Below are 27,891 nucleotides of genomic sequence, written 5' to 3'. Positions count from 1 at the left end.
GTTTGTGTTGCTTTCATTGGTTAATCAATAAAGAAACTGCTTGGCCTGATAGGGCAGAACTTAGGTAGGCGGAGAAGACAGAACTGAATTCTGGGAGGAAGAAAGCAGAGAGTCAGAGAGAGCCACCATGGATCTACCAGGTCAGACAAGCTGAATCTTTTCCGGTAAGCCACAACCTTGTGGTGATATATACAGATTATTAGAAATGGGTTAAATCAAGATGTTAGCCAATAAGGGGCTAGAGATAATGGGCCAGGCAGTGATTTAAATGAATACAGTTTCTGTGTGATTATTTCGGGTGTAAGGTTGCTCTTGTCATCAACAGAGCAACAACATCCCCACCTTTTGTTAGGTTGTGACGGCCTGTCTGGTAGGCTCGTGATCATCCTCAGGTGGGACCTATGGCTTTAGAGCCTGGCTGCCACACCATATGGAAATACGGGCTTATAACAGTTCAACAATTTCATTGTCAGAAAATCTTAATTTGTTATGTTATTGTCACACATGCAACTCACATGGATTAAACTCTTTTTAATGCTATTTCATTGACTTTTTGAAATTTCATACAGTGTATTTTGATCCTATCCACCTGCAACTCCCTCCCCTTAGCTTCTCCCAGATCCACCACTACTCAATGTCAATAAAAATGTTTGCTGGTAAATGGATAGAACTAGAAACAAAATTGTCCTGAGTGAGGTTACCCAGACCCCCAAAAATAAGTATGGTATTTGTTTATATATTTGCTGTTAAATATTTAGTAAGCAGGCTATGATCCCTATAACCACAGAGGTTAGGTATAGATCAGGAACTAGGGATGAGGTTAGGAGATCCCTGGGAAGGGGAAATAGAATAGATGGTAATGGATGAATGAGGAGTAGAAGGGAAAGGGATGATCAAGTGGGGAGGGGAGGAAAGAGGAGACAAGAGAGGGAATACTGGGCAGGATAGCTAAAACTAAGTGCCATTTGAGGGGTTGTATAGAGACTTCTTAAAATATAACATACATAGAATAATTCTAATTTGGAATCACCACTAGCAGCAGAGACAAAGCCCCAACTAGACATCTCTCACCACCAAATGAAACCACCAGTACTGGAAATGGTTTACCTATAATTTAATTTGGTTGTTGACCACTGGGGCTCCATGGCAATCCATAAATAACCCAGGCTATTGGCAAGGCTGTTGGTTGCTCTCTAAAAACTGATGATAAGTTATTGCTGAAGACAGCACTTTCATAACTCACTAAACATGGAGAAGTTGAGCTGGTGCCTGCATAGAGCCTTGGCCCTTACTGAATGGTAGTGTTAATACTGGAAAAACTCTGTACACTGCCAGAGGAAAAATTTAAATATCAATCCATGTACAAACACTGCTGTTGGCAGGAGTTTCTGTCCTCCATGCTGCTCCCAAGTAACCACTCAGAGGTTTAATATTAAGTACAAATGCTTGGCCAAAAGCTCAGACTTCTTACTAGCTAACTCTTATATTTAAATTAGCCCATATTTCTATCTATGCTATTGTGGGAGTTTGATCCGTTTAGCCAATAACTTTTGGGGCAACAAGCCCTAGGGCATGGTCTTGTCTGCCTATGTGATAATTTATAGGTTGAGCGAAAGAATGTCTAGCTTTCTTGTTCTCATACTCTCTTGGGTGGTTGGAGCAGAGCAGGCAGCTTGCTGTTGGTGTTTTCACTCCCGGGCAGAACGACTGAACTAAACAGCTGGATCTGCGGCGGCATCTAACCTGTTCAGTATCAGTGAGTGTTTATCACTATTTTATTCCTAAATCCATTCTTGAGAACCTTTATCAGACTCTCGTGGATTCACACTACAGTATGCTTTTCCACGTGGCTTGGTAACTTTTCTCAGTACAGCATGTCCATCTTGCTTCTCTCTGCATCTGCTCACAACTCCAAACTCCTTCCTTCCTCTTCTCATCTTCCTCTCTGTGTCAGGTTGTCCCACTTAATCTCTTCCTGCCCAGCTACTGACCAATCAGCTTCATACTTGCAATGAGAGCGATGCATATTTACAGTGTCCAAAGATGGTTCCACAGCACCCTATGCTCAACAGTGGAGGCCTTCTCTGTGAGATAGAACCCATGCCTGATACCACACCAGTGACCAAGAACCTGAAGCTAAAGAGGCCAGGGACCTAGGAGAAACCAAATATTCTTGTCTTAATGAAATGTGGCAATGAAATGAGTCCTAATGACTTCTGCAATGCTCATAGATCAGTGCCTTGCTCAGCCATCATCAGAGAAGCTTTTTCCTGCAGTGGATGGAAATGAATACAGAGATCCACAGCTGGACGTGAAGCAGAGAGAGTGAGAGACCTTGGAACACTCATTCCTAAATGGGTTGTTTTCAACACGTCCCTCCCTTCAGGACTCAGGGAACTCTGCAGAAGAGGAAGCAGAAAGATGGTAAGAGCAAGAGAGAATGGACGACATCAGGGAAACAAGGCCTCCTAGACACAGCAAATCTCACACACATGTGAAGTTGCAGACACTATGCAGCAGCCACAGGGCTACGTGGGTCTAAGCCCAACAGTGCATGGGTGCTGAGAGTGCAAGTAGACAGAGACCCCTTCCATAAACCAGAAGTCATCTCCAATTAATAATGGATCACAAAGAAAAAAATTGTGTTTTGGAGTCTCACTGGGTATACAAAGGACACTGAAGGGCAAGCCCCATGTCCACCAGGAGTTGACCAACACAAAACAAACTCAATGGTACTTTTGGAGTTGTATTCTTTTAAAACTTTACAGATCTTTTGTTTACATACTATGATTTCAAATTTTGTTTTCATCGGTTTTCTGTCTGTGCCAATGTGTTAATGAATAGGACAAAGAGGCAATCTCTGTGCTAGGTGAGACCCTTGTGCTGTCTGTGGCACTTAAAGACAGAAGAGTCAATATCCAAGTATAGAAGGTAGCATTTTTATCCCTACAAGATTGCCAGCCATATACCTCCTTTGGATTGTCACTGTCTTTCTGAACTTGGCAGGGTTTTTGGCTTTTGGTTCCAGCTAAGAATCAAGTCATAAGCCCCCAAAACTTAGGTTTTATTCTTTCTTTTTAATGTATGTATATATATGTATTGTGTGTGCATGTGTGCATGCATGCACATGCATGCTGCATACATATGGCTGGAGTCAGTTTTCTCATTATACCACATAGGTCCCAGGGACTGAATTCAGGTTGTCAGGCTCAGTTGCTGTCTGAATCTGGCCACGTTTCAAACCTGTCCTTATTATCTTCCTCTTTTCAGGAAAATTGAGATGGACAATATAAAAAGTGGCAAGAAGAGAAAGAGGCCAAGGACAAAGGAGAGAAGATTGTGGATAGGGAAGTGATGTAGGAGAGTCATCTGTCTATGTGTTACTTTTATTGGTTAATAGAGAAACTGCTTTGACTTTTGATAGGACAGTGGCTTAGATAAGCAGAGTAAACAGAACAGAATGCTGGGAAGAAGGCAATGAGGCAATCGCCATGAAGCTCCAGCCTAAGATAGATGGAGATTAGGATCTTTCCCGGTAAGCTACCACCTCGTGTGCTACACAAATTATTAGAAATGGGTTAATCAATATGTAAGAGTTAGCCAATAAGAGGTACAGATAATGGGTCAGGCAGTGTTTAAATGAATACAGTCTCTGTGTAATTATTTTGGGTAAAGCTAGCCAGGAGGCGGGTTGAAGGAGGTGGTCCTTCGTTCCTTCTACAGGGAATGAAACTATGGTTATGGAGGAAGAAGCAGAAAGAATTGGTTTCAGTGAGAGACAAATTTTGGGAGGAACTCAAATATTTTTGTCTTCCTTGGCTTTGATCTCATAATTTGATCTGCTGTGTAAAGGGAAAGTTGGAAACTGAAGACTGAAAATAACCATATACATCAAGCTGTGTTCTAGAACTATGGGTGATATGGGTACTAGAAGTTGTTGCTTAAGTGACACGAGTAGACGTAAACAATGTTTTCTCCTGTTCTTAAGGTTCCAGTGAAAAACCAAGACAAGATATTACCAAAGTTCATTCTGCCATACCAATGAGTTTAATGACCTTACTTTCAGTGCATAGGTGAAGTGGCTACTTACAGGAGTGTGGATACTCCCTACAGAAGACTACAGTAGAAATTCTGGACATACCCAGGGTGATGTGACAACTTTTCTCATAACCAAAGAGACAGAACTCTCCCCTCTCCAGTCCTATCTACCCTAACCCTTTCTTGAGACCACATGCAATTAGAGCAGGATTGCATACAGTAGGTGATATGGAGTGACTGGATGGCATAGGGGAGTCCTTCTGTCTGTGTGTTATTTTTATTGGTTAATGAATATAGAACTGATTTGAGCCTATGACAGGGAAGAACAGAACTGGGTGAGGATAGCTGGGCTGTATGCTTGGAGAAAGAAGGACAGAGTCAGAGAGATGCCATGTAGCTCCACCAGAGACAGATGCAAGAACTTTAGCTGGTAAGCCACAGCCACATGGCCATACACAGATTAATAGAAATGGGTTAAATTATGTAAGAGTTAGCCAGTAAGACACTATAGCTAATGGGCCAAGCAGTGATTTAATTAATATAGCTTCTGTGTCATTTTGGGTCTGAGCTGCTGGGTAGTGGGGAAATGAACAAGCAGCCTCCTCCAACAACAGATTGTCTCACCAACACGGTGGACTAAATCCATGTAAATTCTTAGAGGGCTTGGAAAGGAATTCTAAACATGGAAAAAAAGTTTAGCTGCATTTTTTTGGAGGGGGGGCTGGTGGCATGCAGCATCTCCTTTAAGAGAGATTTTCCTGATTCAGTGGTAGCAGATAAAAAAAGCTGCATCTTTTTGAAACACAGCTTCCTGGGCCATGCTGCCAGTATAAACTCTGACTCTTTCAGGCTGGAGGTCTGGGTACAGAGCATTTGAGTGGGGTTTGTGAGCAGACTGCTGCAGCTTGCTTAATTGTGGCATAAACTGACTGTTTGCCTGACAATGGGGCTGTGGGCATGGCTCTCAGAGGCAGCAAACATCTCTACCATGCTGGACTGCGCAGAGCAAGCAGGAAGTACCAAATATAAAGTAGTAGTGCTGCAGTTTAAGTTTTAAAGAAGTGCTTAGCATTTTAAGAAGTACTCCTAGACAATAAAGAATTACAGATTCACAATAGGAAAGATTCAGACATAAAAAACCTCTAAATGGGTCACAGTGTTGGATAAATGTATGTAGGCTTAAGAAAGAGAAGAAAAAGAGTGCAGAGAGTTATAAAAAGAAGTAAATGGCTTTAAAAAAATAAAAAAAGTCTTTAAAAAAGAGTACAGACAGTCATAGATTAAAAGGACTAAAGAAAATAAGCTACTTAGATAGACAATTCACAGAGAGTCTGGATTATGAATATCATTGTATTTTATTTGAATTTTTTGACTGTGAAGGAGCTGAGTACAGAGAGACATTTCATTGTATGGACTGCTAAACCAAACCAATATAAAAGTATCTTGACTTCAGAATTTGAGTCTAAGGATATGTTACTTTGGAAAAAAGGTTCTTGTTTTGTTTCCACAGAAGATGAGATCCTATGGATTAATTATAGACTAATACAGTTTGACGGACCAAGACCCCCTGAAAGGTCACCTTGAACACCCCTCAAAAATTACTTTACTCAATAAACAGCAGGAAGCAGTTTAGAGAAAAAGTATACCCATATTCCCAAATATTGTTTATAAATGTTTGTTTACATTTAAAGCAGATATGCTATAGAGATTTGCATGGATATGGATCTTGGTTTATCGATACAAATTTAAGGTCAATTTTGTTATATGTATCGTTCTGCTCTTGATTAAGGTATTGTGCTTGTGCAGCTCACTTAAAAATGCAATGTAATAGATAGTCACCAATAATAGTCAAGTTTGTAGTCATGTTAGTTAGTTTTTCTAGACGGAAAAAGGATTCCACACTCATACTGGGGAGCAGAAGCCACCCACCCTCTTCCTTGAGCCGTGTGTTCTCACTCGGCTTCCCAAAGCTCACACTCCAGTATTTGGCGATCCAAGACCAAGCATCGCCTCTGACCATTGTCCTGCAGATGGTCTCATTCACTGGACACTTTTCTGGGTCCCCAGAGGCCACCCTTGTTTAGTGCCTGACTCTGTCTGGCACCCAGGATAGGCACTGACTCTCAGCAAACCCTGCTGAAGTGGTGTCCAGTGCCTTTACTCACCTTGGTGCTTCCCGACTTGAACACGCCTCCTCTGCACCATCTCTCCGGATGTCTGCCCAGTATGGATCCACCTGACTCGCCTTTCCAAGTCTCACCTGTTTCCCCGAAGCTTTCCTGAATGCCATCTGCTCAGTTCCTTTCTTTCAGTCATATGTACACCACACTTAAACCCAGAGGAAAAGGGATGGAGACTCCCAGGCTGGGGAAGGTGCCATTCTGTTTGAGCCTTTACTGCCTCCTTGTGGTAGTTTGCATGTAGTACATGGCTCCCTTGAGTAGGCCTTTTACTACAACTCTGTGTTTAGATTGAGTAGGTAAGGGGCGGGGGTCTTTGTTATTCAAAGCATTCAAAGGCCTACTGGTTGTCAGGCTAGACACACAAACCAGTTTCCTTTCTTTCCTGTCACCCTTGTTAGACCTTGGGAGACTGCTTTCCCCAAAAAAAAGGGTGGATTCAGTGAGGGATTTCAGTAGGCTGAAATCAAGATTGAAGATCCTTTCCCATACCTCACCAGAATAATTTCCTTCTGAGCTAATAGAACCTGCTTATGGAAGGTGTTTAGTTTACCCAGGGTTGATGGACACTCCCTCTGTACAAGCTGCCCGGGATGTATGTGCACCAGTCTTCAGCTGTGCCCAACCTGGATGCCCAGTGAGAACTTTCCCTTGTGTCATTACAGGTGGAGCATTTCCCCTTCCTTCTAGACATTGGCTGCTGGGGCTATATCCTTAGTGACTGTCCAGCTCAAAGAATTTATGGATGCAGGAGTCAACACATGATCATATAACCGACTGTGGTTAGAAAGAAATCTTCTTTGGGATTTATGTTGCAAGGTAACTTCCTTTAATACCATAGAACATTGTCCAGCGAACTGAACTGAGGGCTATCTGAGCCTGGCAGGGCAAAGAAAGCAGAACTAGACCACGGCAGAGCGTACACTTCCAGATGACCAAGGCAGAGCACATACTTCCAGATGGCCCTCTTTGTACACATGAGACAAAGTGGACTTCCTAGGCTACGAACAGCCTGTTTGAAAGTGATGCTGTTTCCTGATATGTTAGTGGTCAGGAAAACACTCTTGGGTTTGGTTTGCTGTAAGGAACTTCAGCATGGTTTTGTCTCCTGATCCTAGCACAGGGGCTCAGACCCAGCCAATGGCTTCCTATGAACATTAATTAATGTGGGGTGAGAAAGAAGTTTTGATGTTGGGTGAGACTTTAATCTTGTCTGTGAAACCAAAAGGCAGGCAAGTTCATACCCAGTTATGACAAGAGACAGATTTTTTTCCCCTCTATCCTATGTCCCCACAGCTCCTTCAGTTTGATGGTGTCTGGTTGAGCAGACAGGGCCTCTTTCAACTGCGGGTTCTGTAGTCAGCAACTTACTCAGTTCTCCTGTAAGACCTCAAACCTGTTTTGACTGGGTTCCTATGCTCAGGGAAACTGAGGGATGAGAAGGAGGGAGAGGGGGAAGAAAGATGCTAAGGCAATAGAAGGATATGGGCACGGGAGAAAGATGCCAAGGCAATAGAAGGATATGGGCATGGGAGAAAGATGCCAAGGCAATAGAAGGATATGGGCATGGGAGAAAGATGCCAAGGCAATAGAAGGATATGGGCATGGGAGAAGAATGCTAAAGAAATAGAAGGATGTGGGCATGGGAGATGGGGAAATGGAATACAAGAGAAGGAGAGGCAGTTACATTTAGAGGTAGGGATTGTAGATCTTCATTATCGGCTCAGGAGGAAGTACATTTAGGGGAATCCATTAGAAGCAGACTCTCAGATCATCTCTGATGCCCAGGGCCATTTGTCACAGTGCTCGCACCCTCCCAGGTACCTCGTAAGGCTTGTCCTAGTCCTAAAGGGGCCCTTGTACAGTTGGTAAGAAGGGTAAGAAGGAGGGAGACCAAGGGAGGCAAGACTCTTCCCTCGAGGAAGAGTCTGTGTCCCAGGGCTCTGCTGGTACCCACAGACAACCACTGTGAGCTCCACCACTCAGTGGGAGGAGGGTTTGAACTTTCTAAGACCACAGGCAACATGCTGTCTGTGACCTGGTGATGCTGAACCGAGGCACTCTAGGTCAGTCAAACAATCTGTGCTTGGGCCCGTCTACGCAAGAGTGAGATTCTGTTTCTGTTCTGGCTAAAGCCTTAACTGGATATGGAAAGGAAAGGCAGAAATGAGATTGACCAAACCGACATTTTGCAGATTAGGCACTAATATATTTTTTATTGTTCTTTACCGCAAGCTTTATGAAGCCATGGAACTCTTCCCAGACAAGAAATGCTGTGGGTCTCTGAGAGGGGAAGTGGAAACACTGACAGAACTCTAAGTCACAAGAGGCTCCAGGCGGTTCAGCACCAGCAACTGAGCCTTTGGTCGTAGCAGCTGAGGCACAACCTCTGTTTTGCTGTGCAAGTGTTTAGGGCAGAAGGTTGTGACTGGACCAGAGGCTGACAAGGCTTCTGGTGACCTGAAGGCACGTTGGCCAGTATATCAAAAGGAAGTGTAAGAGTTGGGTTGTGTATTAGACCTGTTCTTGAGGATCTGATGGCACCCAGGGCCATGACCCTGCCATAGGCACATCACTGAGTCTTTGTGTTCAGTGTCCCCTTGTGTTGCTCCACTAGGGACCCGATCCACTCCGAAGTTTTCTCCCTGGCTTCCTCCCAGCTGACAGGCGGCTCATAGCCCAGGTCTCGCTGAGCTTTTTTGTAGGAGAAGGTGAACACACTATTTAAGATTGTGACCACGTAGCGGTTTAAGGGAGGCTGGTAGTTGTAGATTGGACGCAGCAGGAAACTCACAACTTCCAGCAGGAAGGCAAACCAGTACAGCAGGGGCAGAGGAGGGATCCAGCTGGAATCAAGATAGAAGCCCCATTTCTTGCTCAGATTGTAATATAAATCATCATAGCTTTGGTGAGGAGTGTCATCTGAGATGTAGTAGAACTGTCCTTGGATGTTTGGTGACTTCCTGGGGTCTCGTAGGCCCCTGGCAGCCAGAATGTGTGCCCAGGCTGCATTGCTCACATATATTGAGTTGGCTATAGAGAATCTGGAAAAATTCTGAATAACGGCGTTGTTTTTGAGTGCTCTATTCACTATGCCCCAAAGATGTTGGCTTCCTTCTCCATAGATGAATGGGAGTCTTAATGCGCAAGTATGCAAAGTGCCACCATCTTTCAGGGTGTGTCCATCGGCTGCCAGCACTGCCTTCTCAGCCATCTTCTTGCTGTATGAATATGGATCAGACCACGTGCTTTCGTGATTCTCCTCCTCGCAGGCGTTCCGGATGATCTCCTTATACGAGTTTGGTCCAGCCACGGATACTGAGCTGCAGTGGATGAAGACTGGTACACTGGCTTCCACACAAGCATCCAACAGGAGCTGAGTACCTGCTCACAGGAAGCTCGCCATTAACGACAGGAAATACACCAAAGGGCCTATTGTGGCCACGCTGTCGTATTCATCTCCTCCTTGACCCCACTGGAAGGGCCGCTACAGATCCAAATGCCTTCTTACCTGATCTTCATTCAAATCGCCATTCCATAGCCACAGAATAACCCTATAATTAGATTCTGGAAAACAGGGATTTCTAGGTTTCTGAATTCATAGGATTCTCTCTCTCTCTCTCTCTGCATGTCCTTACTTTTCAGTGCTAGAGTGCTAGAGATCAAACCTAGGGTCTTCCACATGTTAGACAAGGCCTGCCCCACTTAGCCACTGAGTCTTCGTTTGCTTTCTGTTACTGTGACAAACATCATAAACAGAGCAACTCGGGGAGGAAAGGGTTTATCTATGGCTTAGATGTTCCGATTTTCCTAAGTTTTACTGAGGAAAGTCACCCCAGGAACAAAGGCAGAAACCATGGAGGAAGACTATTTACTACGCTGCTTCTCCTGTGTCCAGCAAGCTTACCCATAGAATGCCAGGACCACCTGCCAAGTGGTGAAAGCTCACGGTGGCCCAGGGCCCTCCTATATCAATCGTTAATCAAGAACGTAGCCCACAGTTATCCCCAGAGCCCAATCTGATGGAACCAACTCTGCAATTGAGGGTCCCTCTTTCCAGGCGACTGCTATGTTTCGAGGAGATGCAAACTAAAGCCAGCATTTTTATTCTGGAAAATTATTCCTTTCTATTTTCTAAAAACTAGTATCAACAAATTCCCGTTTAGTTTGGGGACGTTGCTCAGTGGTCAAGCCTTTGCCTTGTGTTGAAGGTTTGATCCCCAGAAACAACAACAAAGTGTCAAAAAGATTCCTCCCCCAAATAAAAGCAAAACAGCTACTTAGGTTCATGCATTTCATTTCATTAAAGGAGGTCCAGCTTTTAATGCAAAAATTCAAGGCACCATTTTCTCAGAAGTAGTGCAGAACTTACAGCATGCCTACTCAGGTGTACACATATAAGCCGTATGTATTTTTATTTTACTTTTCATGTAGAGTCTCATGACTGTGCAGTCCAGACTGGCCTGGAAGGTATGATCTTCCTGACTCAGCCTCCTGAGTGCTAGGATTACAGATGGGCACCAGTCCACCTGGGGATGCAGTATACACTCACAATTAGACACTAAAGACTGGTATTTTTTCTCATTTAGTAAAGACTAATACAGGATTGAGACTCCTAGTATTCGCAGCACCAGCCTGCAGGACAGGCCATGAGCGAAGGACCTAGGTAGAACTCAAAGGAATCCTTCTGAGTTGGTAATGGAGAATACTCAAATAATTAGTTGATTTGGAAAAGGAGTCCGAATCACTAAATTCGGAGGTCACCTGGAACATACATGCCAGGCAGGACCTTGGAGTAGAGTGGTACTAAGAAGACTGACTTAGGGTTGAGGGGGACAGTCAGAGTGATCATGTTATATGGTAAAGTGCGTCATTAAAGTCTATTGGAAGCTACTTCCGGAGACACTAAGCATTTAGGGATGGGGATCTGAGGAAGAGCCTGTGCTCTGGCTAGGACCAGCCTTCAAGAGGAGATTGATGCTGATCTGAAGAGATGGCACTGTGGAAATTGAAAAACTGTTGCTTTCAAGAAAACAAGTGCTGGGTTCTTTTTCTTGGCAGACCCCCGTGGAGCAGCTGTCATGGCTCTCTGTAGCAGAAAGGTCAGGGTCTGCTTCAGAGAGGCAGTGGGTGGATGGACATCAAGCATTTGGAGTTGGAGGCCCATCACTTTGGCATGGAGGAGCAGTTGAACTTCCCTAGCAGTCAGAATGTCATGGCTGTGACTTTATGTCATTTCTCTCCAACTGACTACCTGTGGGGCCACTGTTCCCTCCTCTGTCAGTCTGGTGTCTTCTTCTAAACACCGAGGACAATGGTTCCGAGTTCTGTTCTCTGGGCTGGCAAGCCAAAGCAACCCAGAGCAGTGCAGGTGTTCCACGATTGGCATGTCCCTTCCTGTCCTCATGCTATTTGGCCATTCAGATTTTCCCACTCACTCCATATCTTCCTGAGGTTCTGTACCTTTCAGATTGATATCCACGATGGTCTGTCTGGGAATGGCACCTGAGATGTCAACGGCGGCCGCGGTATGGATGACAGCAGAGATGCCCTGGCAGGCTCTCTGCAGGTACTGGGCATCCAGAATGTCTCCCTTTACCACAGTCACCTTGGCTTTTGTCTGCAGCTCTGAGAAACACAAAGCAGGTCATTGGGAAACCATTCTGCACGGGATGGAAATTTCCTGACAGAGTAGGCCCAGGCCTTCAAGGGCAGTCAGAGCCAGGGGATCCTAGGGAGGAGGCCTTTCTGCTGAAGGAACAATAAATGCACAGCAGTCAGAATGCAGCATTTGTAGGGAAGGAGTGAGCGTCGTTTCCACCCCCATCCTTTTGTAGAAATGAATCTGATCAGTAAGATGTCATTTGTGCTTTGCACATGAAAACAGAGTTATGGAAATTCATAAACTCATTAAACTGACCAGAGAAGTGGTGGTAGTCGAATGCAAAAAGGGAGAAGTAGGGTTTGATTGACAGAGAAGGGGAGTCACTTGTGGATTTGGGCTGAGGGAGAAGCAGAGGCAGAGTCCTGCTGTGGGAAGCTGTAACAGTGGTCTCAGGTTGTGAATGTCCAGGCATGAAGACGTAAGCGTAACCCGGACCAGGAACAGGTTCCTCAGACTGTGTCCTCCAGAGCTCCAGTGAGGAGGGCCCAGAAGCGGGAGGCACAAAGATGGAGAATTCAGCCCTGCCCTGATAGGACTGATGCTTTCTGGGTCTGTGCTGAGTCCCAGTGGAGAGTCAGCTCAATTACTAGGGGACGCTTGAGAGGCAATGAGAGAACTGAGAACAGGCTCCAGGGAGGGTTTAGGTGAGTATTTCTTATCAGATAGATACATTGTCAAGGAGGCCTCCTGCAAGGGACCGTACTACATTAGGGGCAATGGGTTATCTTCAGGTTCCTCTCAAATTTATAGGATGATACCGGCAATCACCATGTCACCTACATTAGTTCACAAAATCGACAGTGTGCCACATGCAGCCTGTACCAATGCCCCGCACTGGTTTGAGCGCCATAATTTATTTATGACTTTCTCAGTTCGCTGTCTCCTTTCCCAGCTACCTCATGAAGTTGGGATCCTGATGTCCCTGACAAATGTTGGGGCAAGTGCAGAAAGCCCCAGGACGTGTCTACAGACACACATATTTCCAGTGACGGCTCTGGTTTCCAACTGACTCCTCCCAATCCATCCTCACTTCTCTATGCACTCTAAAAGCAAGACTCCTTTGGAATCAACTCTCTTGCAACAATCCGGTCAACTAAACTTTGCTAGGAATGCCAAAGAATACTTGGACAGAGGCAGAAGTAGGAATGTTGAGCAGGAGGAATCCCTGTTGGGATAGACTCCAGCCTCTGCTGAGTGTGTCTACTCTAGGCCCACGTCCCTTGTCAGGCAACCCCAAGAAGGCCTTGAAGTAGGGAAGGACTGGGGAAAAGCCTTCGGAATGGAGGCAGATATCAGGATCTGAGTCTCCTTCTGTGTGGTTTTTCCTCTGCTCTGCTTTGCTACTGACTTTAGACAGACTGGATCCAAAGGGTTGATGTGCCAGGACCAGAGGAGCCCAGACATAGGATAAAGTAGACTCACACATCAGTTCTTTGGGGAGTCCTGAGATAGCAGGAGGGGATAACTTGAGTGTTTTGTGGTAAAGACACATCTCCCACCTTGTCCAAGACACCATGGACTTGGCAATTGTTCTTCCCTGCCACATCGTGGAGCTGATGTTGTGCTGTGGGGCTGTGGGAGAAGAACCAGAGAGAAGCTACCACACCCCAGCCTTTGAAGGACAGACCACCAGATCAAGATCGCTACCCTTCCTTGTCTTATTTTAGCTGCAGGATCATGGAAAAGTCAGTTGTCTTCTCGACTGTATGTGGCGCCAACTGGGATGATCTCTGTTGAGTCTCTTCACAGATCTACCTGTCTTTATTTGGTGACAAGAGAACCCTCCCCATCCCTAGTATGAGTTCATCAGCCTCCAGGTCACTTACTGGATAACTCCTCCCTGTGTTTTGGAGTGAAGGACCTGAACAAGGCCCTGATCTCCTGCAGATCTCCCTCCTGTGCCAGCATGCGGACGATCCTCTGGCCCAGAAACCCTCCTGCTCCTGTCACCAGGCAGCTCCACCCAGGCATGGTCAACACAGGAAGCAAATCGCAGTGGGAGCAGGTGTGATGTCTGGTGATCCTGGGGAGGGGTAGAGAGAGAGATGCGATGGATTGGTACAGAGTCATGGAGTTTCTACTGTGATGGCATATTAGAAAAGAGGTGTTTCCTGACCACTTCCTTCATAACATCACTTCTGTGATTCCAAAGTGCATGGATCATCTTCAGAAGGTAAGCAGATCAGTTTTGCAGCAGACACCAGGTGTTCAACCTCTTATTCAGATCAGCTCTGACGCCGAGACACCTTCGGATCTCAGTGGTAGGCTGCACCCCACGGTTGCACCCTCTTATATTAGCTGCCACTTTCAAGGCCTGGACTGTCTTACCTGTGTTTCTGAGAAGCCTCACACACACTGGGGTCCTACAACCCCTCTCTGTATGTGTTTAGTTCCTGCAGCTTCCCATAGACTTCAGAGACCACAGCTTACATTGGTTGGCTTCTTATGAAGGATGCCACAAAGGATTTGGAGGAAGAGGTGCACAGGCTGAGGAATGAGAAACGGGAACAAGGCTTCTACATTCTTGCTTGATGTACCAACCTCCAAGATGCTGTGCGATGTCTTCCAGTACTGTAAATATGTGTTGTTCTCATTGGTTGATAAAAATAAAGCTTCTTTGGCCTATGGCAAGGCAGGATAGAGCCAGGTAGGAAATCGAAGCAGAGCTCCCGGAGAAGAAGTATGGAGTCTGCGAGATGCAAACAGCCACCCATGGAGCAACATGCCAGGAGAATAATAAATGCCATGGCCATGTGGCCATACTTAGATTAATAGAAGTGGGTTAATTTAAATGTAAGAGCTAGCTAGTAATAAGTCTGAGCCATCAGCCAAACATATGTAATTGATATTTTGCCTCTTAGGTCTGTTTTCTTGGAATATCCCTTTCTATCCTTTTATCCTGAAGTGATGCCTATCTTTGATATGGAGATGTGTTTCTTGAATCAGCAGAAAAAGAACAATAGATTTTCATATCTATTCTGCTAGTCTGTGTCTCTTTCTTGAGACATATTAATAAGCAGTGTTTGTTAATTTCTGTTATGTTGTTGTTATTGTTCGGGTGTGTGCTTCCCCTCTTTTGTTTTGCTGTTCTGGAATTATTTATTCCTTATATTTTCTTGGGTGTATTAAACTCCTTGGGTTAGGGTTTTCCTTCTATCACATTCGGCAGGGCTGAATTTATGGTAGATATTGCTTAAATATTATGGTTTTATCATGAGACATCTTGTTTTCTTCATTTATGGCAATTGAAAGTTCTATGGGTATGATGGATGGGCTGGCATTTCTGGTCTTTTAGAGAATCTAGAACATCTGTCTGGGCTCATCTGGCTTCTAGAGTACCACTGAGAAGTCAGATGCACTTTTTTTCTTGACCACCCAGACCCGAATAATCACACAAAACTATATTAATTACAATACTGATTGGCTAATGGCTCAGGTGTATTCCTAGATAGCACTTATGTCTTAAATTAATCCATTTCTTTTAATCTGTGTATCAATATGAGGCTGTGGTTTACCGGTAAGGCTCTGGCATCCTTCTTCTTTGGCAGCTACATGGCATCTGCCTGACTCTACCTCATTTCTCCCTGCATTCAGGGAGAAAGAGAGCCACAAATGAGAAGGCTAGCCATTTGAGTAAGAAACTGCTCTTTTCTGGAATTCTTGACTACTGGTAAGCTATGTAAACTAGACATGCAAGATCCACAGAAAAATGACTGCTGGACTTGCCAAAAGAAGGTAAGATGGTTCCTGATTTACCAAAGAAACTGACAGAATTCTGCAGGACATAGAAGAAAGTAGCTGACAAACTGCCAATACAGCCAGAACAGATCTTCAAATTGCCTGCTTCACTGAAAAGTCTGCCAGATATTAAGCATATATAGGCTGAAGAAGGATGTCCCAGTATTACCAAAAATCTTTGGGTGACTGTCCATGCAGTCAACTGTTTCTGTCATTACTCACATTTTTTGGAAGTTGCTTGCTTGTACTTCCTGTTTTCTCCATTAATATTACTTTCTTTTGGGCCTCTGAGGTAGTTGAAGACTAGATAATTACAGTTTTCCTTGTTTCCCTGACACGGAAAGCAAGTTATAATAGAAAGTAAATTAGGTACAAGACTTTGGACTCACCAAGATGGGATAGAAATGAAATATTTTCTCTGAATTTTTGAAATACAAGTGGATTAGACATTGTTGATGTACTTATTGTATGTATATATTGTATATAGTTATTGTACTTATTGTATATAGGTTTTCTTTGATTACTTACAGCCTTCTTTTTTATTTTAGACAAAAAGGGAAATGTAATGGTACATCATTTGTATTTTAATAAATAAAGTTTACCTGAAGATCAGAGAGTAAAACAGCCCTAATGGTCAGCCTTACAGACCAGGCAGTGGCAACACACTCCTTTAATCCCAGTAGCCACAGTAGTTGCCATAGAAACTGGGCAGTGCATGCCTTTAATCCAAGGGGTAAACACCTTTAATCCCAGCCCTAAAGAGGATTATAAAATGGGAGGAGACAGCTCTCAGACACAGTCTCCTTCTGAGAGTCCTAGAGGCAGGATAATTTTTGGACTGAGGTTGAGGTAAGAGCCAGTGGCTGACTGTTTTACTTTTCAGGTCTTCAGGTTGAACACAAATTTCTCTCTCTAAGTTTTTATTAGGTGGGCTTCAAGGTGTTATTTTTAATAGGTCTGCTTTTATCTGTTGTTTGTTCTTTTCCCTCACGACTTTTAATACCTTTTCTTTGTTCTACATGTTTGGTATTTTGATTATTATTTGCCAATGGGACTTTCTCTTCTGGTTCAGTCTATTTGGTGTTCTGTGAGCTTGTACTTTCATAGGCATCTCATTCTTTAGGTTATGGAAATTTTCTTCATTATTTTATTGAAAATATTTTCCATGCCCTTGACCTGGATTCTTCTCCTTCATCTATTCCTATTATTCTTAGATTTGATCTTTTCATAGTGTCCCAGATTTCTTAAATATTTTGTGTTGGGAGATTTTTAGATTTAACATTTTCTTTGTAATTTTTCTTCAATTCTGACATTGTTTCTTCTATCTCTTCTATTCTGTCAGTGAGGCTTGCCTTTGAAGTTCCTGTTTGAGTTACTAAATTTTTCATTCATATTTCTCTTAGTTTGGATTCTCTCTCTCTCTTTTTAAGCACACATAGGGACAGTTGGGTGGTCCCTATTCTCCAGGTAAATGAAACAAGTTTTGTACAGCTAGCATACATCCCACTTTCCAAAAATTCTGTGTATGATCCATCCTTGTGTAGCTATGCAGCCTGCTTGGACCCCATGTTTGCCTCGGTTGGATTAGGTCTTGCTTTGATCTCACTGTAAATGCTCCATTCCTCCTAGGCAAAGAGAATGTTTACTCTGTGGTTTTGTGTATTGAAGTATGAATTCTTTCTCTTTCTTTTTTTTTAAACAGATGTTTAAAGTAAAGGGATTATTTTGACTTTATAACAGCATTGCTAGCTAGTTTGGACATAGGAACTCATACATTTTGAACCACAGAATGTCTGTCTCTTAGTCCACGGGGGTATGGGGTAGGTTTGAACAGGAAATGTACTCTGTAGGTGCCTGTGTTTGAACCATTGGTCCACAGCTGATTGCACTGTCTGCAAAAGCTGTGGGAAATTTAGGAAGCCTTGATGGAGTAAGGGGATCATTGGGGACGACCCTTGACATGTTAGAGCCCAGTGCCACTCCCTGACCACTCTCTCCTTCCTGACTACAGGGGTAATGGAACTAGTGGGCCTTCTCCTCTGTGCCCACACCTTGTCTAGCAGGATAGCGTGCATCTTCTGGAGCCATGAACCTAAACAAACCCTTCCTTCCTTAGGTTCTTCTTGTCAGATGTTCTGTTACAACCATGAGACAAGTTTGGAATACAACAGGAAGCCACAGAGACAGGTTTGGGATGCAGCAAGAAGCTGCACATACAGGTTTGGGATGCAGCAGGAAGATGCACAGACAGGTTTGGACCATAGCAAGAAGCTGCACAGACAGGTTTGGACCACAACAGGGAAGCTACACTCTAGAACTCCCCAGACTAAATGTGCTGGCAGAAAAGGCTTCTGCCACACGCTGGTGGAAGAATGTATGTGAGTTGAATTTAGAATTCTAGGATTTCACTAGTTGAGCATAGACATATTTGTTACTTTGGAGAAGTCTTTTTGGGTGTGTCTTTTAATTCCCTTTTGACTTGATGCAGTGAAACACAAACAAGGGGCTTCCTCCTATAAATTGGTGCCCATGTAGCCAACTAAAATCCGCATATAAACCTGAGGAATCTTAAAAATTAATTCTAGGGGGCTGGAGAGATGGCTCAGAGGTTAAGAACACTGACTTTTCTTCCAGAGGTCCTGAGTTCAAGTCTCAGCAACCACATGGAAATTACCTCTGTAAGGAGGTCTGGTACCCTCTTATGGCATGAAGGTGTACATGCAGACAAACTGAATGGATAATAAATGTTTAAAAAAACTACTTCTAGACACAAAAGAACAGAGTTAAGCATGGTTTACTAGCAGCATTTTCTTGGATGGGCTTTGTTTGCTAGAAGCAAGCAGAGGCATGGCTTCTTAAGAGAAGTTTACCTGATTCGGTGGGAGCAGGAAAAAGCTGCACTGTTTTAAAATGCCAACTTTCTGGGCCCTGCCAGCATGAACTCTGACTCTTTCAGGCAGGAGATCTGGATGGGGTTTGTGAGCACACTACTTCAGCTTGCTTAATGGCAAGGTGGACCAGCTGTGTGCCTGAAATTGGGGCAGTGTGTATGACTCTTAGAGCAGTGAGCAGCTCTGCCATGTTGGAATCGGAAAGGCAAGCAGGAAGTACTGTATGTAGCCTAGGAATGTCGCAGTTTAGATTATTAAGCACTTAGCATTTTAAGAAGCATTTCTGGTCAGAAAATAATTACAGATACTCAATAAAGACAAATGCAGATGAATCATAGTGTTGGGTAAATGTATGTAGGCTTGGAAGACAAAAGAAAAAGAGTATAGAGAGCCATAAAATAAAGTTAATGCTTTAAGAAACAGGGTAAAGTCTTTAAAGAGACAGAGTACAGACAGTCATAAATTAAAAGAAGTAAAGAAAATAAGCCACGCAAAGATGGAAAATTCACAGAGAGTCCAGATTATGTATATTATTGTGTTATCTTTGAATTTTTTGACTATGAAGGAGCTAAGTATAGAGAGACATTTCACTGTATACGCTGCTAAGTTAAACCAACATAAAGGTATCTTGATTCCAAATTTTGAGTAAGGATATGTTGCTTTGGAGAAGAGGTTCTTCTTTTGTTTTAACAGAAGATGAAAACCTGTGGATTTTTTCCATACCAATATGGTTTGAAAGACCATATTCTCCCGAAAGGTTGCCATGAACACCCTCAAGAAATTGCTTCACTCAACTGATGACTGAGATGAACCTAGCACACAGGATACACCATGAAAGACCTGATTCACAGCACCCCTAAATAGCAGGAAGCAGTATGGACAGAACAATACCCATATTCTCAAATAATGTTTATAATTGTTTGTTTACATTTAAAGGGGATATAGTATAGAGATGAATAATTTGCATTGGTATGGATCTTGGCTTATTGATGCAAATTTAAGATCAATTTTGTTATATGAATATGAATTTCTGATCTTGATTAAGGTATGTGTTTCTGTAGCTCATTTAAAAATGCAGTGTATAATTAAGAAATATAAGTTAATAGATACTCATCTTTAATAGTCAAGCTTGTAGTCATATTAGTTAGATTTTCTAGATGTCTAGAGACATAGTTCAGTCAGATAGGTATTCTTCAAATATTTCAAAGACCTTCAGAGTATGGCATTTGAAATATTTAAGAACTTAAAACTTTTCATGACAGCGAGACACATCTGATCCTATCAGCACCAACTACTTCAAGAGGATGATGGGCATTGAAGAGGCTCCTTGTGGAGTTTGCTATCTATTTGGGCAAGAAACTGCTCCCACCTGGACTGCTTAACTGGACATTCAGAACCCGTAGGGAAATGACTAATGAACTTGTCTAAAGGTGAGATGGTCCTTTGGGGTTCCTGCTTCATGAAAGACTCTGCCAGACATTCTGCAGGACATAGAAGAAAGTGACTGACAAATTGCTAATATAGGTGGAACTGTCTTTGAAATTTCCTGCTTTGTGGAATAGTCTGCTGGATACTATGGGCCTGTGGGCTGAAGACTGAATGCACCAATGGTATGGAAGAACTTTGGGTGACTGTCCAGGCAAGCAAGATGTCTCTGTCAATTCTAGAGTTTTTCTAATTTTGGAAGTTGCTCACAGTGTACTTCCTGTTTACTTAGGTAATAGTTTATCCTTCTGAAGCCTTTGATGGAGTTGAAGAATTTAGAGTTATAGTTATAGTTTTCCTTAGTTATGATAAAAGATAAAGTAGATATAAATATTGCAACTGTAATTCTTGCTTGATACCTGTTTTGGTATATGTGATCTTACTATGTTAAAATTAAAACCTTCCTTTTTTATTTAAAAAGAAAAGGGGAAATGATATGGGAGGTTCTTCTGTCTATGTGTTGCTTTTATTGGTTAATGAATAAAGAAACTGCCTTGATCTGTTGACAGGTAGAACTTAAGTAGGTGGGGAAAACTGACTGAATTCTGGGAATAGGAAGGTGGAGAGGGAGAAACAATGGAGCTGCCGCCAGAGTAAGATATGCTGAAACTTTGCTGGTAGGCCACCACCTAGTGGTGATTAATAAAAATGGGTTAAATTAATATGTAAGAGTTAGCCATTAAGAAGCTAGAGCTAATGGGCCAAGCAGTGATTTAATTAATACAGTTTCTGTGTGATTATTTCTAGTCTAAGCTAGCCAGCAGGCCAGGACGAACAAGTGACTCCCTTATACACATGTGGGTCCCAGGGACAGAATTCAGGTTACCTGGTCTGGCAACAGGCACTTTTACCAACTGAGCCATTACTTTGGAGTAGCCTGAATGGTTATTTTAGCAAACAGGGATGGGGATTCCTTAGGATCAGTTAGTTAATTGCCTCTTTTCTTTCTTGGGCATGAAGTATAAACCATAAACTCCATATATTCCTAAGGAAATGGAAAACGTGAACATACATTATAGGGTTTCCTATGCATTGCCTGTGGGCTACTGGAGGCTTCCTTTCACATATGCTCTCCAAATCAGGAGGTTATAAATAAAGTCTGTGTAGTTGCCTTGTTTGATTTCCACTAACAGGCAAGAAAAGGCCTGGGAGACAGGCCTGGGAGGCTTGCCTATTCTTCTGTTTGTCCTCTGACCATTTGCTTTTCTCCCCGCCTCTCTGAGCTCCATTCCCAACTCAGCTCACTAACTAGAAAACTCTCCCCATTACTCCTCCTCAGCTTTCCTTGAGAATCTGGATACTTCCACTCCCTCTGCTCTGGTGGCAGAGGATGCACAACCTGCCAACTCAGGATGGGTAGTCTAGTGCCAGGCTCTGTGATTTTCTCTTCAGAGTCCCCAGTGACTTAGAGGTTTTAGTTCACTGCAGCCCGTCTGAGCTTTCAAAGTCAGCACCTCTGACTCAAAACACATTCCAATGTGCTTCCATTTACCGCTGCCCTTGTGGGACACAGGCAGGATTTACTCACTCTGCCTACATCTGGTGCCCTGCTTGTCCCAATTAACAAGAAATTGCTTGTCTTGGACACTATTGAGAGGGGGTGGCAATGTATCCCCATGCATAAAAAGATGGCTGACTATGTTACCAATATATAGCAATGCTCAGGGTAACAGTCCGTCTAGCATATGGACTGCAAAAAAGCTTCAAATCCACCAGCTCCTGGAAGAGACTGGACAGATCCAGGAGTTTTCTGGGAAAATGGACACACAGTGTCTGGGACTGGAGACCGTGAGGTCATTGTAGGTAGCTTGATTCTGTGATTTTATTCGCAACACGCTCCACACCACAGGACAAGTTATCTGAACAAGGGAGGGTACAGATCCACACAAGGTTCCATAATGTCCTGAACAAATTACTAGCTGGGATAGAGCTATCTCGTGGTTCAGATCTCTACCTCATTTATAGCCCCGGAGAAGAGTTCACTCTGTAAATATATGGTGGAGCCAGGTGCAAGGCCGAGCAAGCCAATACCGTGTAAAGGTGAAAGGTTGCTGTGTTGCCTGCCAATCGTCAGTCCAGATCCTGCATGGTGAGGAATTTCACAAGTCATCAGTCTAGCTTTTGATATCTGACCCGTGGGAGGCTAGCATGAAGGAGGGCCAGAAACAAGTCCTGCGTCAGTTCTAAGGTTCTCTTCATGTTATCCATTGGCTACCATTTTATTCTTTTTGCTTCTTCCGGTTTTTCGAGACAGGGTTTCCCTATAGCATTTGGAACCTATCCTGGAACTAGCTCTTGTAGACCAGGCTGACCTCAAACTCACAGAGATCCACCTGCCTCTGCCTCCCGAGTGCTGGGATTAAAGGTGTGTGTGCGCCACTACCTCCTGGCATTGGTTAACATTTTAAAGCAAAGAGGACTCAGGGTTTAAGTATGTCATCACTAACTTCATGGACCCTAAGAGGGAAGGGGCAATGCCTAGGAAGTGAGCAGGGCAGGGATGCATATCAACAGAGTGTGGTCTTGATCAGGGCTCTGACTTGTCTGGGTGTCTGTGTCCCCACTGTGATGTTCAGTGGCTGCAAGTAAGTTTCAAACTCACCAGCACCTGGGAAGCACCTAGAAGTCAGTGCAGGAATGTTATGCAGTTCTATTGGTGTCAACATTCAGCCCTCCAGTCAAGGAGGTCGCTGATATCAGGGAAAGGGCTGGCCCCAGGCTCTCAGCTTCACAGTCCCTGAGAGATCTCATGACCCTCAGGTGTCGGGAGGACTAGGAAACCCTGTCACTCCACTGCAGCTGTGCCTTCACACCAACAAATACTCAAATGCAGGACTGTGCTGCAGGAAGGTGAGGTGCACAGACTTGTGGGAGGTAGAGCATGCGCACCAGGTTACAGCTGTCAAATAGCTCTCCCACCATCCTTACAGTCTAAAGTTTCACTTTTCAGGTGAGGAAATTTGGTGAACTCCGGGGGGGGGGGGAGAAGGGGGGATTGAAGTGGCAGCCCAGGAATTTGGCTAATTTGGGGGAGGCATCTGCTTGTGAAACAAGAGAAGCCTATCTTCCGTGTTTGTCCTCTCTACCTTTTGCAGAACTCACTGGCAGCTCGTTTTACCGCTACATCAAGAAGCCCACCTTTGTCCACCCTGCTGGTGTCCCACTGGCTCCCCTCTTTCTAACCACTGTCAGCACACAGGGAAATGAAAGGAGTTTCCTCAAACTGTCTCTGCCACCACTACTGCTGCCAATAAGATTGGTTGGATCCATGAGGTGGCTGTTTTCAGTTCCAGCCTTTTGCTTTCTGCCATGGCTTGTGGCATGTTGGCTCAGCAGTAGGGCAGATGATGCATCTAGGTCTCTCTTATTATTGAGCTTAAAATCCCCACAGCTCAAAAATTGTGGCTTTTCCATACAACAAGTGACTACTGCCATTCTGAATGAGGTCAGGTGACCTTACCACCATCTTATCTGAGGTCAGGTGACTTCGCCACCATCTTAGCTCAGATCCAGGTCAGGAGACCAAGTTCTGCCATCTTTACTGAGGTATATTCTGTCTGGTTCCCCAGTGTTAGCTCTGTTACATGGGTGACCTTACCACCATCTTAGCTGAGGTCAGGTGACTTCAATGCCATCTTAACTGAGAGCCAGGTCAGGTGACCAAGTCCCACCATCTTTAGTGAGGTATACCCTGTCTGGTCCCCCCATTTACTTATGTTTTTGTCTTTAAATTCCTCTTGTTGACTCTATTGTATGTGTGTTTTTTTGCAGTGGCATGCCTTTGGTAGGGCCCACCAAGAGCATCCATTTCACCCAATTCCTGTTTACTCTGTGTGTGTGTGTATGTTCATACATGTAACTTAAATGAGCCTATGTTTACTATTAAATGTTATAATTGTCTATTCATCGCATCTCATTTCAGACTACAAAAACAATAAGTCTCATGTTTTAAACTTGTATGTACTTTTAAGTCTCTTACAAAAATACTTTATATGTTCTCTACTACTGCCAGTTCTGCCGTTAACCTTCTATTGCAAGCAATTTTTCTTCTTTCTGTCTTTTTACGAGTATAAATATTACCTGTTAAGTTAAAAGCCAGCACAGTCAAGCTCAGACCCAGCTCTCCAGGCAGATTCTATACTGTAGTTATACCTGATAAACAGTCCTTAACTGCTCAGAGATCTGGGAAATATGGCATTTAAATATTTAAGTATTAAAAAACTTTTCATAACAAAAACAACAGGTTGGCTCCTAACAGCACTCTACTTCCTCCAAAGAAGACAGAAGACAAATGGACACACAGCAACGTCCATCCACAATTTTCTTCAACTTCTCAGCGCTGACCATTGGGAAAAATTGCCTTTCATCTAAACTGAAGATCTCCAGACATGGACAGAATCACTGGAATCGATAGCTTACCTGCTCAGGTCAAGACAGGCTTGTCTTCCTACAGATTCTTAGCCCACAGGATCTTCTGGAGCCTGCCAGGCCTCGTGCTAAACAGCAGAAGGCAAATATGAGCTTCTGCAGCCATGGAGGACCCTGAAGAATAGCCCTAGGTGCCAACCAAGGAAGCTCTCTGTCATTTTTTAATCAATAACGTGAGTAAAATTTTATCCTTCTCAAAATCTCTGATGCAGTTTGACAACTGAGAGGTTTTGTCAGTTTAAATGGACAACCTCACCAAACAAATTTCAGTAAAATACAAATACAAATGCAAGACTTGCAAGTTCTAAAGGTGTGAGGACAAATACAAGTTATTAAATTTCTCTCTCATGTTGTCTTCCATAGTCTTAAAAATCTTTTCATTGTGCAAAAATATCTGTCACAGTCATTCTGGCATAAATATGCTACTGTTTATAGAATGTATGTGTCTAAAACTTCTGTTTTTATAAACCCAAAGAATTCTTGTGAGTTCCAGGGAGTGGAATTAAGGATCCACCTTAAACAGGTCAGATACACCCCACTCAATTCCCTGGTTCTAATTTTCTTTCCTAAACTTAACTTTGTTTTCTGTTCGGCCAATACCTTAAACAGACAACAGACATGTCCATACCACAAACACCGGACAAGAGCAAAGAGACCAGCTATGCGAGGATGTGGCCAGCACCCAGCCTTCTCAGGTCTCCCCCAAAGATGACACTCACAAATAAGCAGGAGCAGTCTTGAGAATCCGCTGCCCCAATTCCTTTCACCTGTGGTGCCTAACCTCCTGCCTTTTTATTATAAAAAAGAGAATGTAATGATCTGTCCTGTTCCTTTAAGAGACAAGCCACGCCCACTTCCTCCCCTGTTCGCAGAGGCAAGCTGATCTTAGCTTCCAGCCTGAGTCCCTTCCTTTTCTGTCTCCCTCTTGAAGAGGCAGCTTCTGCCTCTCCCCACTTCTCCTCTTCTCCTTTCTGTCTCTCCCTTCTTGCTTTCTCTCTTTCTCTCTCTCTCCCTCTCTGTTCTTCCCCCTTCTGCCTTCTCTTTTTCTCCTCCATAACCCACTAAATAAATATTCAACCTCACTCTGCAGGGCATGCCTATCCATATCTTTGTCTCTTGCCCGCCACCATGTGGATCCCTGCCTGGGACAAGCCCCCTTCAGAGACCTGTGGCATGGTCTCATGGCATGCTCACCTGTCTGTCTCTCTTTGTGGCCTATGCAGACACTCGGGGAACTACACCATCCCTGCCTGGGACTGGCTGTTCACTGCCAGTCACCACATGGCCCACTGCCACTGCTCAGGGATCTGCAATATTTCTGCTGCTGCAGCTGCCAGGGATCCGCAGCATTTTTACTTTTACCATTACATCATGCCTAATAGGTCTCTGTCTCTCACCCACTGCTTGGCTCCCTGCCTGGGACTGGCTATATTTGTGGCCCGCCATTTTCTCTTGTCCATTGCCCACTGACACCACTCGGGGACTTGTGGCATTTTAGTTTTACCATAACAGTAAGGCACATAGGGATAGGAATGCCCAAGCCAGTTGGAACATACTGACATGGAGCCCAAGGGTCTTTCTTTATGGCCATTGTCTTCTTTCAGCCTTGCCTCCTGCAAATTCAGGCAATACTCATTTTGACCCCAATTTATATATGAGCACAAGTGTTTGGTGTGAAGCTCTCAGGTGTTCTTCCGGAGTCTAGAGAGACCTGTGGAATGATCAGTAAGTTAAAGAACAAGCATAGTCAACAGGGAGAGGTCCCCTGAACCAGTAGGCAACTCTGTCTAGTATGCTGGAGATTCCCCAGAGAAGGTAGCCTGAGACAAGAGGAAGTGGTTGAGAAATCTCTACAGGGAGTGGGAGGTGCTGCCAGAAGGGCTAGTCCTGGAGGAACTAGGCTGGGCAAGGACCCAGAATGAGGAGCAGGGTCCCAAAAGCCAGTAAAAGAGTCAGCTTCCTCCTTTTTTTCCTCCCTCCATATGCTCCTCTCTCCCCTTTTCTTCTATATATAGTATAATGATTAAATTTTTTGGCCGTAGACTCCCAGTAACCTTTTGTTTCTTGATTCTCCTCATGATTTTGCAACTTGCTCATGTTCAGCAATACTTTAAATTCATAATTATGTTAAAAGTATTCTGCCTCTTCCTTCCTTGTGCCAGCTATTTGATAAAAATCTGCGTATGCTGTACCTTATTTTTCTCTTTATTTACTCTGAGTTGCCTACCTGATCACATACTGTTGGCATATAGGTGAAATATGGCATACCCGCTCAACCCAGAAATGAGCTAAATGACACTCACTGGTGGCATTTATAAGGGCAGTGCCATCAACTATGGAGCACACATGGAGGTGGTGAACTGAGAATCTTTGTATAGTGAGTGAGTAGGGAGCTGAGAAGTGTTAGCAGAAGACACACCTGCTCCTTCTCCTGTTGGTAAATTGATATGCACTGTTTATACATATTGGGAGCCAAATCTGAGATCATGACTCCTCCAATTTTAGACTCAAGCATTTGTCTCAAACGTCCTTCAAGAGCCCTTCCCCAGACAGACTCCCTCTCTCTCACCCCCGTGATGAGGAGAAAATAGAACAGAAAACAATTAAAGGTATTCAAGCCGTTGAGTCCTCTAGAACAGAGGGTTGAGAACAGCTAGGGCAATCATTGCCAACAGAGGTTATGGCTTGTCTCATGGTATAAAGATACCTCCTGGGGGAACAACAAACAAGAAGCTCACTTATGTTCCAGAAACTTTCCTACAAGGCACAGGATAAGTTACTTTGTATTGCTGTCAGGAGATTTTACTGCTGAAGCAATTTACAAAAGAAAACATTTAATTAAACTTACTTTGTTTCCAGGGGTTGGAGATCTGGATGGCAGCAGGTGCAGCAGAGAGAGCTCCCCTCTAGATCTGCAAAGAGGAAGTAGAGGTTGCATTAGCAGCAGCTGCTGCTCAAAGTCCACTCTCAGAGACACCTCCTCCAAGAGGCCATAAATCCTACCCCCTTTCCAACATTTCCACCAATGGGGACCAAGGATTCAAACATGTGAGCCTATGGAGCCGTTCTCATGCAAAGTCACCAAAACTGTCAAGCTTTGGCATGGCTGTCTCAACAGGGCCGCTCTAATCAGTAATACCTGTGTCTTAAGAGACTTATTTGAGATTACATTTGCTTTCTCTCTCACTTGGGCTACTCTCGTCCTTCCTGCTGGATAATGCAAGCCCCTGATTTGACGATGTTTCTTTGCCACTTCTCTCTGCTTGGCTTCTTTTTATTTGTAATTTTACTCTTGCTAGCTATATATAAAACCACTCGTTCAATACTGAAAGAATAATAGAGCATTTCACTATATGGAACATTATTGATGTAGTTATCAAAATCAACAAGATGATGTTTCTGTTTTAGAAGATGTTATTATAAAAAAACAAAAGGGGAAAATGAAGAGTTAGAGAAAGGAGTATGT

General features: G+C 43.7%; 1 protein-coding gene and 1 long non-coding RNA gene across 8 annotated transcripts; one reads left to right on the top strand and one right to left on the bottom strand.

Moving 5' to 3' along the window:
* Positions 1–76: 76 nt before the first annotated feature.
* On the top strand, positions 77–10,501 carry LOC148119425 (uncharacterized). 5 transcript variants are annotated; one of them, XR_015735361.1, is made up of 6 exons: positions 88–164; positions 1,664–1,756; positions 2,232–2,424; positions 3,425–3,535; positions 6,884–7,037; positions 7,515–10,501. It is a non-coding gene; the product is annotated as an uncharacterized LOC148119425 (long non-coding RNA). The 5 variants fall into 5 exon arrangements; XR_015735363.1 differs by having other exon boundaries at positions 89–164; positions 2,277–2,424; positions 8,454–10,501; XR_015735360.1 differs by having other exon boundaries at positions 91–164; positions 8,454–10,501.
* LOC148119424 (NADPH-dependent 3-keto-steroid reductase HSD3B3-like) lies at positions 8,406–27,398 on the bottom strand. 3 transcript variants are annotated; one of them, XM_087897710.1, is made up of 4 exons: positions 27,274–27,398; positions 13,710–13,906; positions 11,682–11,846; positions 8,406–9,602 (listed from the first exon to the last, which is right to left on the bottom strand). In XM_087897710.1, exons 2-4 carry the CDS (start codon positions 13,852–13,854, stop codon positions 8,791–8,793), a joined length of 1,122 nt encoding a protein of 373 aa, XP_087753836.1. In that variant the 5' UTR covers positions 13,855–13,906; positions 27,274–27,398; the 3' UTR covers positions 8,406–8,790. The 3 variants fall into 3 exon arrangements, with proteins under 3 accessions (XP_087753836.1, XP_087753838.1, XP_087753837.1); XM_087897712.1 differs by lacking the exon at positions 27,274–27,398 and adding an exon at positions 24,417–24,493; XM_087897711.1 differs by lacking the exon at positions 27,274–27,398 and adding an exon at positions 14,212–14,370.
* Between the last annotated feature and the right edge of the window lie 493 nt (positions 27,399–27,891).

Source organism: Myodes glareolus, chromosome 17 (assembly GCF_982192425.1).
Source record: "Myodes glareolus chromosome 17, mMyoGla1.1, whole genome shotgun sequence".
Classification (NCBI taxonomy): Eukaryota; Metazoa; Chordata; class Mammalia; order Rodentia; family Cricetidae; genus Myodes; species Myodes glareolus.
The sequence above is the reverse complement of the archived record's forward strand: the minus strand, read 5'-3'. Positions and strand labels throughout refer to the sequence as shown.